The 12,966-nt window shown below is 39.3% G+C and overlaps 1 protein-coding gene across 3 annotated transcripts in view; it reads left to right on the forward strand.

Annotated features, from left to right (window-relative positions):
• The window catches only part of AFG1L (AFG1 like ATPase), a 231,639-nt gene that overhangs the window by 167,989 nt on the left and 50,684 nt on the right, over window positions 1-12,966 (forward strand). For all 3 annotated transcript variants that reach the window (XR_007128171.1, XM_047734093.1, XM_047734092.1), the window contains one exon: window positions 3,610-3,692. Coding sequence is in view for 2 of the 3 variants with exons in the window: in XM_047734093.1 (XP_047590049.1) it covers window positions 3,610-3,692 (83 nt within the window). In the remaining variant the exon portion in view is untranslated. The remainder of the gene's footprint in view (window positions 1-3,609; window positions 3,693-12,966) is intronic.

A 12,966-nucleotide genomic window follows, 5' to 3' on the forward strand; every position in this document is an offset into this window, starting at 1 on the left:
CAATAGTGTATATCTTTTAAGTTCCTATTCAATATATTCACTTAGATAAGACATAAAACTTTGAGTTATGTGTTTTTTTCTCTTTTTCCAAATTTTCCATTGTAAGCAATATTACTTTTTAATAAAGTATTTAAGGTAGGCAAGAACTTCATTATTTCAGTCTTTGCTTACGAGGTTAATATGTTGTGGTTTTACAGGATTTTCTCCCCAATATTTATTGTTCTTTTGTTCCAACTTGGAAGGGAAAAGCCAGACTAGAAGCTATATAAAGTTATTTTGTGAGATGGCTATTTTTCTGATGATACCATTCATAGTTGCTAAAAATACACACAATAGATCTTGAGGAAAATGCAAACTGCTAGAAAATGGTTCTTTTAGTAGCACATTTTTCCTTGCAAAGTCAAGGCCTTTCACTCATGCATATGCTCCCACGGGTGTGTTCACCTCCCTCTGTTTCCTCCCCAAATTTCCTAATTGCATTTTTAGATTGTATAATTGTGTTTGTCCTTTGTATATGTAAATATACAAACTATTTTAAAATAAATTTCTTTTGGTAGCTGATTAGTTTTATTCATTGCAATTGGACGGTGATAAGAGGTCACAGGTCTTGCAACTATCCCTGGAAATTAGGAAATTAAATCATGCCCTTGTGACTAGATTCATCAACTTGGAAATAGCTTAGCTTTCACCCTCCTCCATCCTTCTGCAAAGTGTTCTGAAGAACTTAGCTTCAGTGAATAAAATCTGAAAATTTGAGGTTTATTTTTCTTTAAAAGTATAAACGGAGTGTTAGTATTTTTCAGACAATTAAGAGCTAAAATCTGAGGGCTTTGGTTGTAGTTCTTTTTGCTGCTGATTAGGTATTCCTTGGTAGTGATTAGTGAATGTACAAATGCAATCATTCAGTAGGGCTTAATCACCCCTATGAGAGAGAAGTTAGTTACCCAGAAAGAGAAATTGAAGCTTGTATAACTTCCATTAGTCTTATTTTTTTAATAGCAAAAAAATAAAGAAGAAAAAGTTTTGGCTAAATTAGGAATATTGGGTCATGTAAGATAAACTGTGGGTTTAAAAGAAATGGAGAGCCTGGGTAAATATGCTTACATGAATATATTGCCGTGCGATTTATTGTATTGTCTGTGGTACGACTAGCTTGTGAAATACCGGCCCTTATGGCGGCCGGACAGGTTTCTCTCGGACACAGAGTTTGAACTGCTAGCTAAAACAAGAGTATCTCCTCCCTGTCCTGGGTGGCTGGGCCCCCAAAAGCCTGGGCAAAGGGGAGGAGGTCTCTCTTTTCCCAATTTTGGTACATTACTCAAAGTTGAGAAGAGAGATACACGGCTATAGCATAAAAACAAATAAACAGAACCAAAAAAACTGATCATCTGAGGCAAGGGGAGAGTGGAATGCGTGTGCATGTATTTGAGCGATACCGTATTCCTTTCTGGTGAGATGGGTTACAGGCCCGAGAGAGAGGCCTGGGGAGTGGGTTTGAGCCACTTGGAATGGTGAGCTGGGCAGGGGGGTCTATAGGGAGGCCCACCGGCTGCTCGGGTCTAGCATTGTAGGGTGGCATGACTTTGTTAGTTCCAAGGGTTGTTTGTCACAGGTATGGTTCAAAAGCTCTGTTTTGCAGACTTCCCTAGAGGACCATCAGGGATTATTTTATTTCATTTTTTAAAAGATTTTACTTATTTATTTGAGAGAGCTTGCGCATGCGTGCTTGGGCACAAGTTGTGGGAGGGAGGAAAAGCCAACTCCCTGCTGAACGGGGAGCCCAACGCTAGGCTCGTTCCCAGGACCCTGGGATCAAAATACTACAGCGTTCCCGTCTAGATTTCTGGGTTATTCCTAACGTGATCATCTGTCCCAGTTTGCCCAGGACTGTCCTGATGTGAGCACCGAAAGTCCTGCATCCGGGGAAACCCCTCAGTCCCAGGGGGATGGTTGATTGCCCTATTTTCCCTTCTTGAGCCACTTAGCAGCTGCAGCACGGAAGGGGGAAAATGTATTCTCCCTGCCCCTGTGCTCAGTCTCTTCCCTGCAGTGCAGCGGATAAACAGCCCTCGGCTCTTGGGTCGCAGTTCAGCCCAGGATGCACTTTCAGAGAGGAAGAATGTTGCCACATTTCCAGTGTGCCCAGATTATCTATTGCTGTGTAACAAATGACTGAAGACATTAGAGGCTTAAAACAACATTGCCTCATTATTTCTCCTGGTTTCCATGGGTTAGGGATTTGAGAAAGCCTCAGCTGGCAATTCCGGCTCCCTTAGGACCGCAGTGGCAACACCTGGAGCAGCTGGGGACTGGTCAGACGACACTTCTGTTTCATGTCATCTCGGGGCCCCTCCAGGCCAAGTCTCTGTATGGGCTGCTTTGAGCTCTCTCCAGTAAGTTTGATGATTACCTTACAGTTCCGGGTTCGGAGCAAGTGTTCCAGCCAGCGAGTAAGAAGCTGCCTCGATGATCACATAGGTTCTATCGCAGAGCATCCTCTTGCCTAGTCACAAGATTCGGGGGAGGGGGAGCACAGACCCCACTCCCTGATGGTTGGGATAGTAACATCACAGCATGTTGGCATGGGGAGATTACTGGAGCCATCTTTGGAAAACACAGTTTGCCACAATTACCTTGGCCCAAAAAAGCAGTTTTTCACTAATAAAGGTAATGAAGTTGTTAGAATACAATTTTTTCCTCATGAATTTTCATAAAGCAATTTTCATTTAGGATGAAAACAAAAAGATCAGCCTGTAAATGTTTTCTTGAATTGTTCTGAAAACCCTTGCTCACCATTGTTCTACTGGAATGAATATGTGTCTATAATATATAATATATATGCCCCCCCTTCCCCCTAAAAAGAAAGCCGACTGACCGAGATAGGTGTAGCAAAAGTTCATAAGCTTCCATAGGAGGAGTTTCAGCGTGTGTGTGTGTGTGTGTGTGTGTGTGTGTGTGGTGTGTGAGTTTCCATGCACATGTGCAGCCTGGGCGGGGCGGGGTGGGGGGAGATGGAAAGGAAAGAGTGATTGGGAGAGTGGAAGGACAAGGGTGGCATGGGACTCCGGCTGAAGGGAGGGTCTACAGCAGGAAAGAATTCTAAAGACATTGATGGCTGGAGGTGAGGGACTCTACAGGATACGGGCAGTGGTGGTCACTTACGAGTGAAGTGCAGGTATAAAGAAAGCATCCCTTTAGTAAGAGCATTTGGTTTAAAATGTGGCTACGACGTTCAGGCCCAGCTCTCTCCCATTGTGATGCTGAAGACACACGAGTTTTTTTTTTCTGATAGCTTCTTACTTAATGGTAACAGAAATTGGGGTTTAAAAAATGTTTTAATGTAGTGCCATCAGGTGGGGAATTTGCCAGTTAGCATTGTTACAGCAAAGTTTCAGAAAGGCATGCTGCTAATCTTCACTTTTTTGAACTGATTTCTTTGGGCTTGATGTATATTTAATGTTCAACTTTTATGATTCTTACTTGACGTCTCTTGTTTTGTCCTAAATGCGTTGTTTTCCTGAGGAAAAAGTTCAAAGATTAAAAAAAGAAAAAGGATAGCCAAGAGATCATAATTCTGAGCCACGACTTGTTTGTGTTTCTGGGTTGCAGAAATACTGTAATACGGTCCAGCTCGATTCCGGGATCGACTACCGGAAAAGGGAACTTCCTGCTGCAGGAAAACTCTACTATCTGTAAGTTTTTCTTTGTTTAAATGTAATTTTCTAAGTTTAATATTGAATAATTAATCAGGAAAAGATGAGAAAAATAAGTAGGGTAATTATTAGAGCAGGAAAGGCTAGTTCTGAAGCCTGTGATTCTTAGAATACAAAATGTTATAATGTTAACTTCTCTAAACTGTGTTTTTTGCCATCCACATTTGCATGATTTATAATGTGTGATTGGATGAAACCCTAATTAGTTTTTTGGGGAGGAGTGATGACAGATGGTTAGAAAGTAATGAGATCCTCTTACGAGACTCTAGGATTAAGAGAATATCTTTATTGTGAGAAAGTAATTAATTATTTGTGGACATCTCCTGACAAATGTGCCATTTCAGTTCCCCCAAAATTGTTGTTTTATTTTGTTTGACAGTCTGTTGTATTTATTATTGTTGACTGACTTCCGTACATAACTATGTAAAATATATATACACAAGTACAGCTGGATATATTTTATCCTTTAGAAACAAAGGCTCTCCTGAGTAGGAGCTATTTGTAATAATAGATGTATTCAGCACGTGCAGCTAATGCTGACAAACAAATAGTTGGTTTTAAAATGTCATTTGTGAGAACCTGAAAAGGGACAAGTGCTTTACAAATGTAATCTGTTTAGCGTATCCCGCCAGCGTTGGGCACATAGTGGGTTCTCAATAAATAGGTCTAAGTGCTAATTGTGATTTAACTCAAAGGCATGTTTCTGCTAATTTAAATTTTGATGACAAAAGAGGTTCAGCAAAGTTCTTGTCTCTGCCACCTTGTAAGCAGAAGTACTTTACTGTTTTTGAAGCAGAAATTAGCTAGAAAAATCACATAATTAAAATTGCATGCTTTACAGTGTACCAAGGGGGACAATTTCGGTTTATTATTCAGATTCTGATGATTATTATAGAAGGTTCTTCATGTGCCCTTAAGTACTTTGTCTTTAAAGTACTTTATAATTTTAAAAAATTCTTATAACACTTCTTTCTGCTTTAGCTTGGACTTTTCCCCCTCTGTTCCTTTTATGTTTATATTTGCAGGTTTTTAAAATTTTTCTGATATTTGCAGTCTTTCCTGATTCTTTGCTACCAATTTCGTGATATTCCTGATGTGTGGTACCTAGAAATTAGCTTCTTACTATTCTCTGCATTCTTTTTCAAAGGGGGCAGTCTTTGTCCCCCGTTTTCCCACAAAATGTATCCTTATGTGGAGGAATTAAAACACTTTCCTAATGGGAAATTCCTTCAGTTGGGATGGTAGTCTGGGTCTACATCATGAGATTTGTTTCCTACTGCTGGAGAGGTCTCAGTGGAATTTACAGGATGTGGAAAGCTGCTTTTGTTGGGAGGATAGCCATTTTCTCTCCGACCTTCTCTCTGAGGCTGCTTCTTCCTTTTCCTGCTAAAGTGCAGTTTTACACACAATGAAATTCAGGTTTGTATTTAAAATACTCACTGGAGGAAAACAACAGCTAACAGCAACCCAGAGTCCAGGAACGGCACTCTGGATCAACTTTCTTAAAAATATATGTATTCCTTTAATCCTCAAGGAAGGTAGGTTTTGTTTGCGTATTTAACAGCAAAAAGAGCTTTACTATAATCGGATAACCAAAACTAGAGAACCTAAAGGCACAGCTCACTCAGCGGTAAGGCAGATACGTGTTCCTGAGGAGAATCAGGAATTAAAATCCGCTCGGGAGTGGGAGAATACTATTTGCTAAGGCTATAATTTATATTGTTTCACAGGAGTCCTTAGGAAGAACTTCTTTCATGACAAAGAAAATTTCCTAGGGTCATGTTAACATTTCTGATTTAATTAGGTTTCTTTTGCTCTTGTTCTTTTAGGGAAGCTTAATTAATTTCCCCCATAACAGATTTTAATGCCCCATACTATATATTGCCCTATTACAACGTGCGTTTCTCTTTACTACCCTCTGCCTAAACATCTGGCAATTTGTACCTGAACATACAAGTTCAGATTCCTCCTTTGCCCATCTCATTGCCCACCGCCCAGCTGTCTGAAAAGAAAAACAAAATTCTAGCTTCCCTTCAGGGGAACATGAAGCATTATCTTAGGATTTCATACAAGCAGAATCCTACATATGATCTTTAATGAAATAGAAATATTCATTAATTCAGTATTTTATTAGTCAAACTTTCCAAAAGCTATTTCAGAATGTCGCCAAACACAATCCAAATAATATCAAGAATTATCAGAGATCTTACAACGTACCCAAAAAGTTCACATGGGAACATTTTCTATGGTTCATAAGGTTGTCCGGGTTGCAAAATAACTAATTCATATGTGACATTATATGTTTGTATGTAATCTATTTTAGTTGTAGTTTTACATCACATTAGATGTAGAAATCTTACAGTATATTTATAAAATAAGTTCCAGATGTTTTTGGCTCATCCGAAGTTCTTAATCTCATACAAAACAAACTCAGAAACTTGAAAATTAGCAAATGACAGAAAGCTTAAGCCCAGATATCTGAACTTTGCAGAAATTAAAACACCCCATGTTTGTCCAATTTTTTATTCTGTGGTAACTGCATGATCACCCCAGACATGAGCACGATGTCATTCTCTTCCTTGTTGCTTGGTGGATTGGGTTCAGTAGGCATCCCATGTGGGGAATATAGTTTGCCAAAATCTAAGCAGGTCAACTAAGTATTGGGCTTCCTGTTTGCATTTGGGTGGGGGCTTGGATGAGTAATTTTTTTGAACTGCCTGGTGTTCGCTAGTGGTGGCCGTATCCCATGCCCTCCAGAGAATTTCACTGCTTCAAATTAGTTCTCTAATTGGGGGCTGAGGACAGTGGAGGTTTTCATTTTCTATATGCAACGAGACTCTCTTTTCAGACAGGAAACACCGCTGCTGAGGGGCCCATGGGATGTTGCCCCAGGCTATTTTGCTGTCACTTTTGTGAAGAGTTATGGTTTTCCATGGTGAGAGGAGATCAGACCATGTTGGGCTCTCCCTTGTTCTTTTCTCTTTTTCTTTTTCATTCAGGAACGAGTAGTACAGGTTCTTTTTCTAAGTTTGTTGAAGGAAGTAGGGCTTGGGGGTGGGGAGAGGGTTCCTAGTCTAATACCATATATTTGTCATGCTCCCCTCAGAGTACTCCACCGCTAGCACAAAGGCCATGGCCGCAGTGGAAGACTTTAAACTGAACCAGAAGGGATGGGGGGAAGGTATTGGGCCTAGATTTGATTTTACCCAACTTACCAGCTAATAGGTTTGCCTGTTACTGTTTCATGGATGCAGGCAGAAGCAAGAGAGACCTGGGTCAGAGACAAAGGATTTTATGACCCTTGGTGTGGAGAACATGTTGTGTCCGTGCCCTCCTTGCCCTGTGGTTCCATTGTCGGGGGCACGGGGAGTTTTGGCAAGGGCCCAGATGAATACCTTCATAGACAATGAATTGTAGTATAGGACAGGAACTCTGAGCTTGGGGAATCTACCATTTTATAGCCAGAAGTAAACAATCCTGTTTTTTGTCTCAAGGGAGACATTGTCTTGTCCCTCAAGGTTTCTTGTGCCAAATACAACCTTGAGAAATGGCTGGGGCCACGCATTCTTGGCACGCTTGGCAAGATGCGCAGATGAGTGAGAGACCCATTTTGGACTGTTTCTCCCAATAGGGGAGGGACACTGACCAGACTTTTAACCTTAAAGAAGCCCGGCTTTCTCCTTTTATTTCCTTTTGGCTCTTATCCATTGAGTCATCCACTGCTTCTGCAAAATTATATCTGAACCTGTTATTCAGTTATGGAATATTTCAGTTAAATTATCTCAAGACCATTTCACTTTCATGTATGTGGGAACTATGGGCCATACTGAAATGATTAAAAATTTGTCACAACTTTTAGATAAAGCCCAAATACTCACATATTTTGCCTGGCTTTTTACAGTACATATATTCACCTGTCTTTTGAGCCGATCTCAAGAAGAAGTTTCTTTTTACCTTTACCTATTGAAGTTTCATGTCTGAAGTACTCTTAATCTCCACTTGGGAAATATCTACTCCAAACAGAAAATAATTTTTGAGAATATATCTTTGAATATTAAAAAAAAAAAAAGTTTGCTGGCTAACACCACACAGCTCTGTTTTAGAAGAAAGGTCTGTGAAAACAAAGACTGGAGCTCATACATGTTAAAACATCCCCACAGTTAAAAACTTCATGTTTCTTTCCTATGATAGTCCCTACACACTCCCCCTTCCTCAACTGAGAGAACCAGATCAATGAAAATTTAAAATATTTCTTAACTCGGGGCACCTGAGTGGCTCAGTGGGTTAAAGCCTCTGCCTTCGGCTCAGGTCATGATCTCAGAGTCCTGGGATCGAGCCCCGCATCAGGTTCTCTGCTCGGTGGGGAGCCTGCTTCCTCCTCTCTCTCTGCCTGCTCTCTGCCTACTTGTGACCTCTCTCTCTCTCTGTCAAATGAATAAAAAATATCTTTAAAAAAATATTTCTTAACTCAATTGTCACATTTTTTCATACCTAAAACATTGGCAGACATCTGTCTTCTGCCTGGAAGTTCCCCATTTCTAGTTCACCAGTGTCTCTAGGACATCTTGGGACCTTCTCCCCAACACAGCCCCCATCATTACCATTCCAGGTGTTTATGTCTTAGACATTGGACTTTACAGTGTCTGTCTTAGTTTTCTTACCAGTTAGAGTACCAACCCGGTCGGTCATTTCCTGTTCTAGTTCCCACTGGAGAACCTCTGAAGCATCTGCCAATGAAATTTGTCAAGTCAATGGAAATTGTCAAGTCTAGTTCCTTTCCTTTTAGACTGTTTCATTTCCTGCCTGCCCAGAGTCCTGTGGCAAGCTGTGTGCATACCCCATTGAAACAATTTTTCTCTCATCATCTATAACAAAGATTCTATGGTAGAAAGCCAAATATGGGTGCCCTATATTCTTTTCCCTTTAATTCCCTGAATTCCCTCATGCATCTTTTAGAGTCTATTACATTCATATTATTCCTACTCTGACACTAGTTTTCATGGTGTCACAATGGAGTAATGATGGTATTGAAGGGAAAATAGCACATAAGTTAAAGAATGTAAAATGTGTTTAGCAGCAAAGGATATAGAAATATACCTATATGGTGATAGTGACACAAAAACAGAGGATGACATAGCATATTTTCACTTGAAGTTGTAAGGTTTTTTGAGGGCCCATTAGCTGACAAAAGTAGCACCTGATCAGGATAAGGAGCCCGTCAGGTCACCTTCGTCATTCTTGGGTTGGTAGGTGGGTGGGGGAGAAGGGAGGCTTACACCCTCCCACTATACATATTTTGATTGCTTTTTCTGCACATCTGGCTCTGAAAGCTATGCTTAGTATTAATGTAGCTACATCAGTTTTTTAAAAATTCACATTTCCATGATCTATTTTTTCCCATCCTTTTGCTTTTAACTTATCTGTGTCCTACTTAAAATGGTTTCTTGTGAGCAAGACATAGTCGGGAATTTATTTTTACGCAATCTGACGTACTCTTTCTTTAAGGGGGGGTTGTTCAAACCATTTAAATTTAATGTGTTTATTGGTATGGTTGGATTTGGTGATATCGTTTTTTTTTTCCTGTTCATCCCATTTACCTCTTTTTCTGGCTTATTTCATTTTTAAGATTCCGTTTTCTCTCACATTAGCTTATTTACTATACCTTCTTCTTTTTGTTTTTGTGGTTGCTGCAGAGTTTAGAGTAAGCATCTTTAACTTATAATAGTCTGCTTTCAAGTAACATTATACCTCTTGATGTACAATATAAAAACCCTACAACAGTGTACTTCCATTTTCAGTATCCTGGCCTTTGTGCTGTTATAGCCCTACATTTTATTATGTAATTATGTATTTTATTATGTAATATTATATGTATTTTATGTTATATACTACACAATATGGTGTTACTTTTTTTTTTTTTAATGTATTTGACAGACAGAGAACACAAGTAGATAGAGAGGCAGGCAGAGAGAGGAGGAAGCAGGCTCCCTGCTGAGCAGAGAGCCCGATGTGGGGCTCGATCCCAAGACCCTGGGATCATGACCTGAGCCGAAAGCAGAGGCTTTAACCCACTGAGCCACCCAGGCGCCCCTGGTGTTACTATCTTTGCTTGAACAGTCAACAAACTTTTAGAGATTTTTTTAAATACAAAATTCTTTTACATTTATATGTATACCATTAGATGGATCCCATTTCTTATGCTGTTCATTCTGTTGTATAGTTTGAAATTTCCATTTGGTTTCATTTTCCTTCCTTTTGAAAGTCTTTAACATTTCTTGTAGTGGTATTCTGCTAGTGGTGAATGTTCTCATCGTTTATATGTCTCATGTGTCTCTAAAGTCTTTTGTTTTTATTTCTGAAAGACATTTTTGCTGGCTAGAAAATTTGTGGTTGACAGATTTTTTTTCCCTTTCAGTACTTTAAATATTGTTGCTTGATTATCTTCTGACTTGTATTGTTTCTAATGAGAAATCTATCATTCTTTGTCCTTCTTTACATAAGATGTCTTTTCACTAGCTGCTTCTACAGTTTTCTTTTCGTTATTGGTTTTAAGTTGTCTGTTTATGATGTGCCTTGGTGTGATTTTGTTTGTTTGTTTCTTTTTCTCAAGGTTGGTTGTACTTCTTGGATCTGTGAATTTATAGTTTTAATTAAATTTGGAGAGTTTTTATTCCTTATTTCTTAACATACTTTGTCCCTCCTCCCCCTCTCCAATTTCTGGGACTCCAGTTATACCTATATGAGACCTCTGTATGTTGTCTCACAGCTTCCTGATTCTCTGCTCATTTTTTCCCCTAATCTTTTTTTCAATCTTATTTCATTTTGGGTAGTTTCTTTGGCAGTGTGTAATCTGCTGTTAATCTTATTGCATGTACTGTTCATCTCAGACATGGTATGTTTTTGTTTCTAGAAGTTCAACTTCTAGAAGACTTTATATCTTCTTTCTCTGTTCTTAATATCTTTATACCTTCTGGGGTGCCTGGGTGACTCAGTTGATTAAGCGTTTGTTTTAGGCTCAGGTCTCATGGGATCCTGGTATCAAGCCCAGAGTCTGCTTGTCCTTCTCCCTCTGCTCTCTCTTGCTCTCTCTCAAATAAATAAATAAAATCTTAGGAAAAAAAAATCCTCATACCTTCCTCTAGCTTAGTGAACATACAGAGAATATTTATAATTACTGTTTCAATGTCTTTGCCCCCTAATTCTACCATATATGTCATTTTGGGGTCTATTCCTACTGATTGATTTTTATCCTTTTTATTTTTAAAGATTATTTATTTTATTTTGGAGAGTGTATGCAAGTGGGAGGAGGGACAGAGGAGAGGGAAAAAAATCCTCAAGCAGACTCCTCACTGAGTGCGGAGCCCGGCATGGGACTTGATCCCAGGACCCTGAGATGACCACCTGAACAGAAATCAAGAGTCAAATGCCTAATCAACTGAGCCACATAGGTTCCCGGGTTTTTATCCTTTTTAGAAGTTATATTCTCCTGCTTCTTTGCATGCCTGTTAATTTTTATTGGAGGCCAAATATTGTGAATTTGGGCTTTGTTCTAGGACACAGTTAATCACTTGGAAATAATTGTATCCTTTCAAGGCTAAGCTTTGTAAAGTGGGACCAGAGTAATCTTTATTCTATGGTTAATTACTCCCACTATCGAAGTAATACTCTTCTGAGGACTCTACTCGATGCTCCATGTGTTAGTAGGGCTATCTACTATGACTGGAGGAAATATGAACTATTTCTGGCCATTAGGAGCTCCAAGAGTAATGCTATGTGATTCCAGTGCTGTTTGTTGTTGTTTATTTGTTTGGCCCAACCTCTCTCCCCGCCCCCTTACTACCACCCCACTCCAGAGGCCTGGGGGTACAGGAGACAGTGAAGCCAAGAGTCCTCTCATTGGGTACTTTTGAGCACTCTGACTCTCAAATGGCAGGCCTCCTGGTGACAATTACAGTCATCCATTTTCCTGTTCTTTGCTCTGCTTCACCAGTGGCATAGCCTGCCTCTGGCCTTGAGTCATTTCTTCTCATGCATGGACAGATAACTATTCAGTTCAAAGACCTGTGAGGGACCCTTTGCAGATCATGGAACCTTTGTCTTTGGGTGTAGCTCTCTCTTCAGTATTCTGCCTTGCAAAAACTAGCTGCCATGGCCTCCCCAAATTCTGAATCTGTTTTCTCAACGCAGAGACCACTGGGATCTGATTAGGTTTCCTCTTCTGAAGCCTGGAAGCTCATCTCATTTGTTTTCTTTCCCTCAGGGATCACTGTCCTGTGCTTTCTGTGATCTAGTGTCTGAAAAAACATTGTTTCATACAGTTTAGACAATTTGTAGTTATTTAAGGTTGGAGGGCAAATCTGGGCCCTGTTACTTCATTAAGGTCACATCTGAAGTGTAAGTTTCCAGTCCATTATAGTGAAAACCGGTAAATAAAAGAATCAGGTATCTTTCCTGCCTGTTCTAAAAGAACTGATTTTTAGTATAACAAAATAGTTGATGAGGGATGGTTATCTTTATAGATGTTTTCTAGATAACAGATGAAAAAAGAGTGAAAGAATTAGAATATCACCATTTTGTAAAACCATCACCGTTTAATGGAACTAGTTAATGATCTTAAGTTCTATAATAATTGCAGTAGAAATGGAACCTGAGTTTGATCCATTTACGGGAAATATTAAGGAGCAATGGAATATGTTAAATAACATCACCGGAATATATTCTTCAAAATGTAGACTGCATATTTTTTTAATGACATAAATAACTTGCTTCTTGAACAAATAAGAGAGAGAACCTATAGATTAAAAGAGACTTAAGGAACTTAGCAACCAATTCTGTGTGTGGACCTTACTTAGGTCCTGAATCAAACAAACTGTAGGGACAAAAGCAAAAATAAAAACAGTATGAAACGACAATCAGAGACATTCACACACTAACTGCGTATGTCTTGACATTGAAGAATTAGTGGTAGCTTTTTTAGGTGTGATAAGGATATTATACTTATTTTTAATAGCTTTATTGAAATAGAATTCATATGCCATATAGTTCACCCGTTTAAAGTGTATAGTTAATGACTTTTAGTATATTCATGGAATTATGCAACCAGAACCAGTCTACTGTGGAGTGTTTTTATCACTCAACCAACCACCAACCAACCCAGGCAACCACTAATCTACTTTGTTCCTCTCTGTATTTACCCATTCTGAATATTTCATTTCAATGGAATCATGTAAGATGTGTTCCTTTGTGATTGCCT

This window comes from Lutra lutra, chromosome 6 (genome assembly GCF_902655055.1).
Source record: "Lutra lutra chromosome 6, mLutLut1.2, whole genome shotgun sequence".
Classification (NCBI taxonomy): domain Eukaryota; kingdom Metazoa; phylum Chordata; class Mammalia; order Carnivora; family Mustelidae; genus Lutra; species Lutra lutra.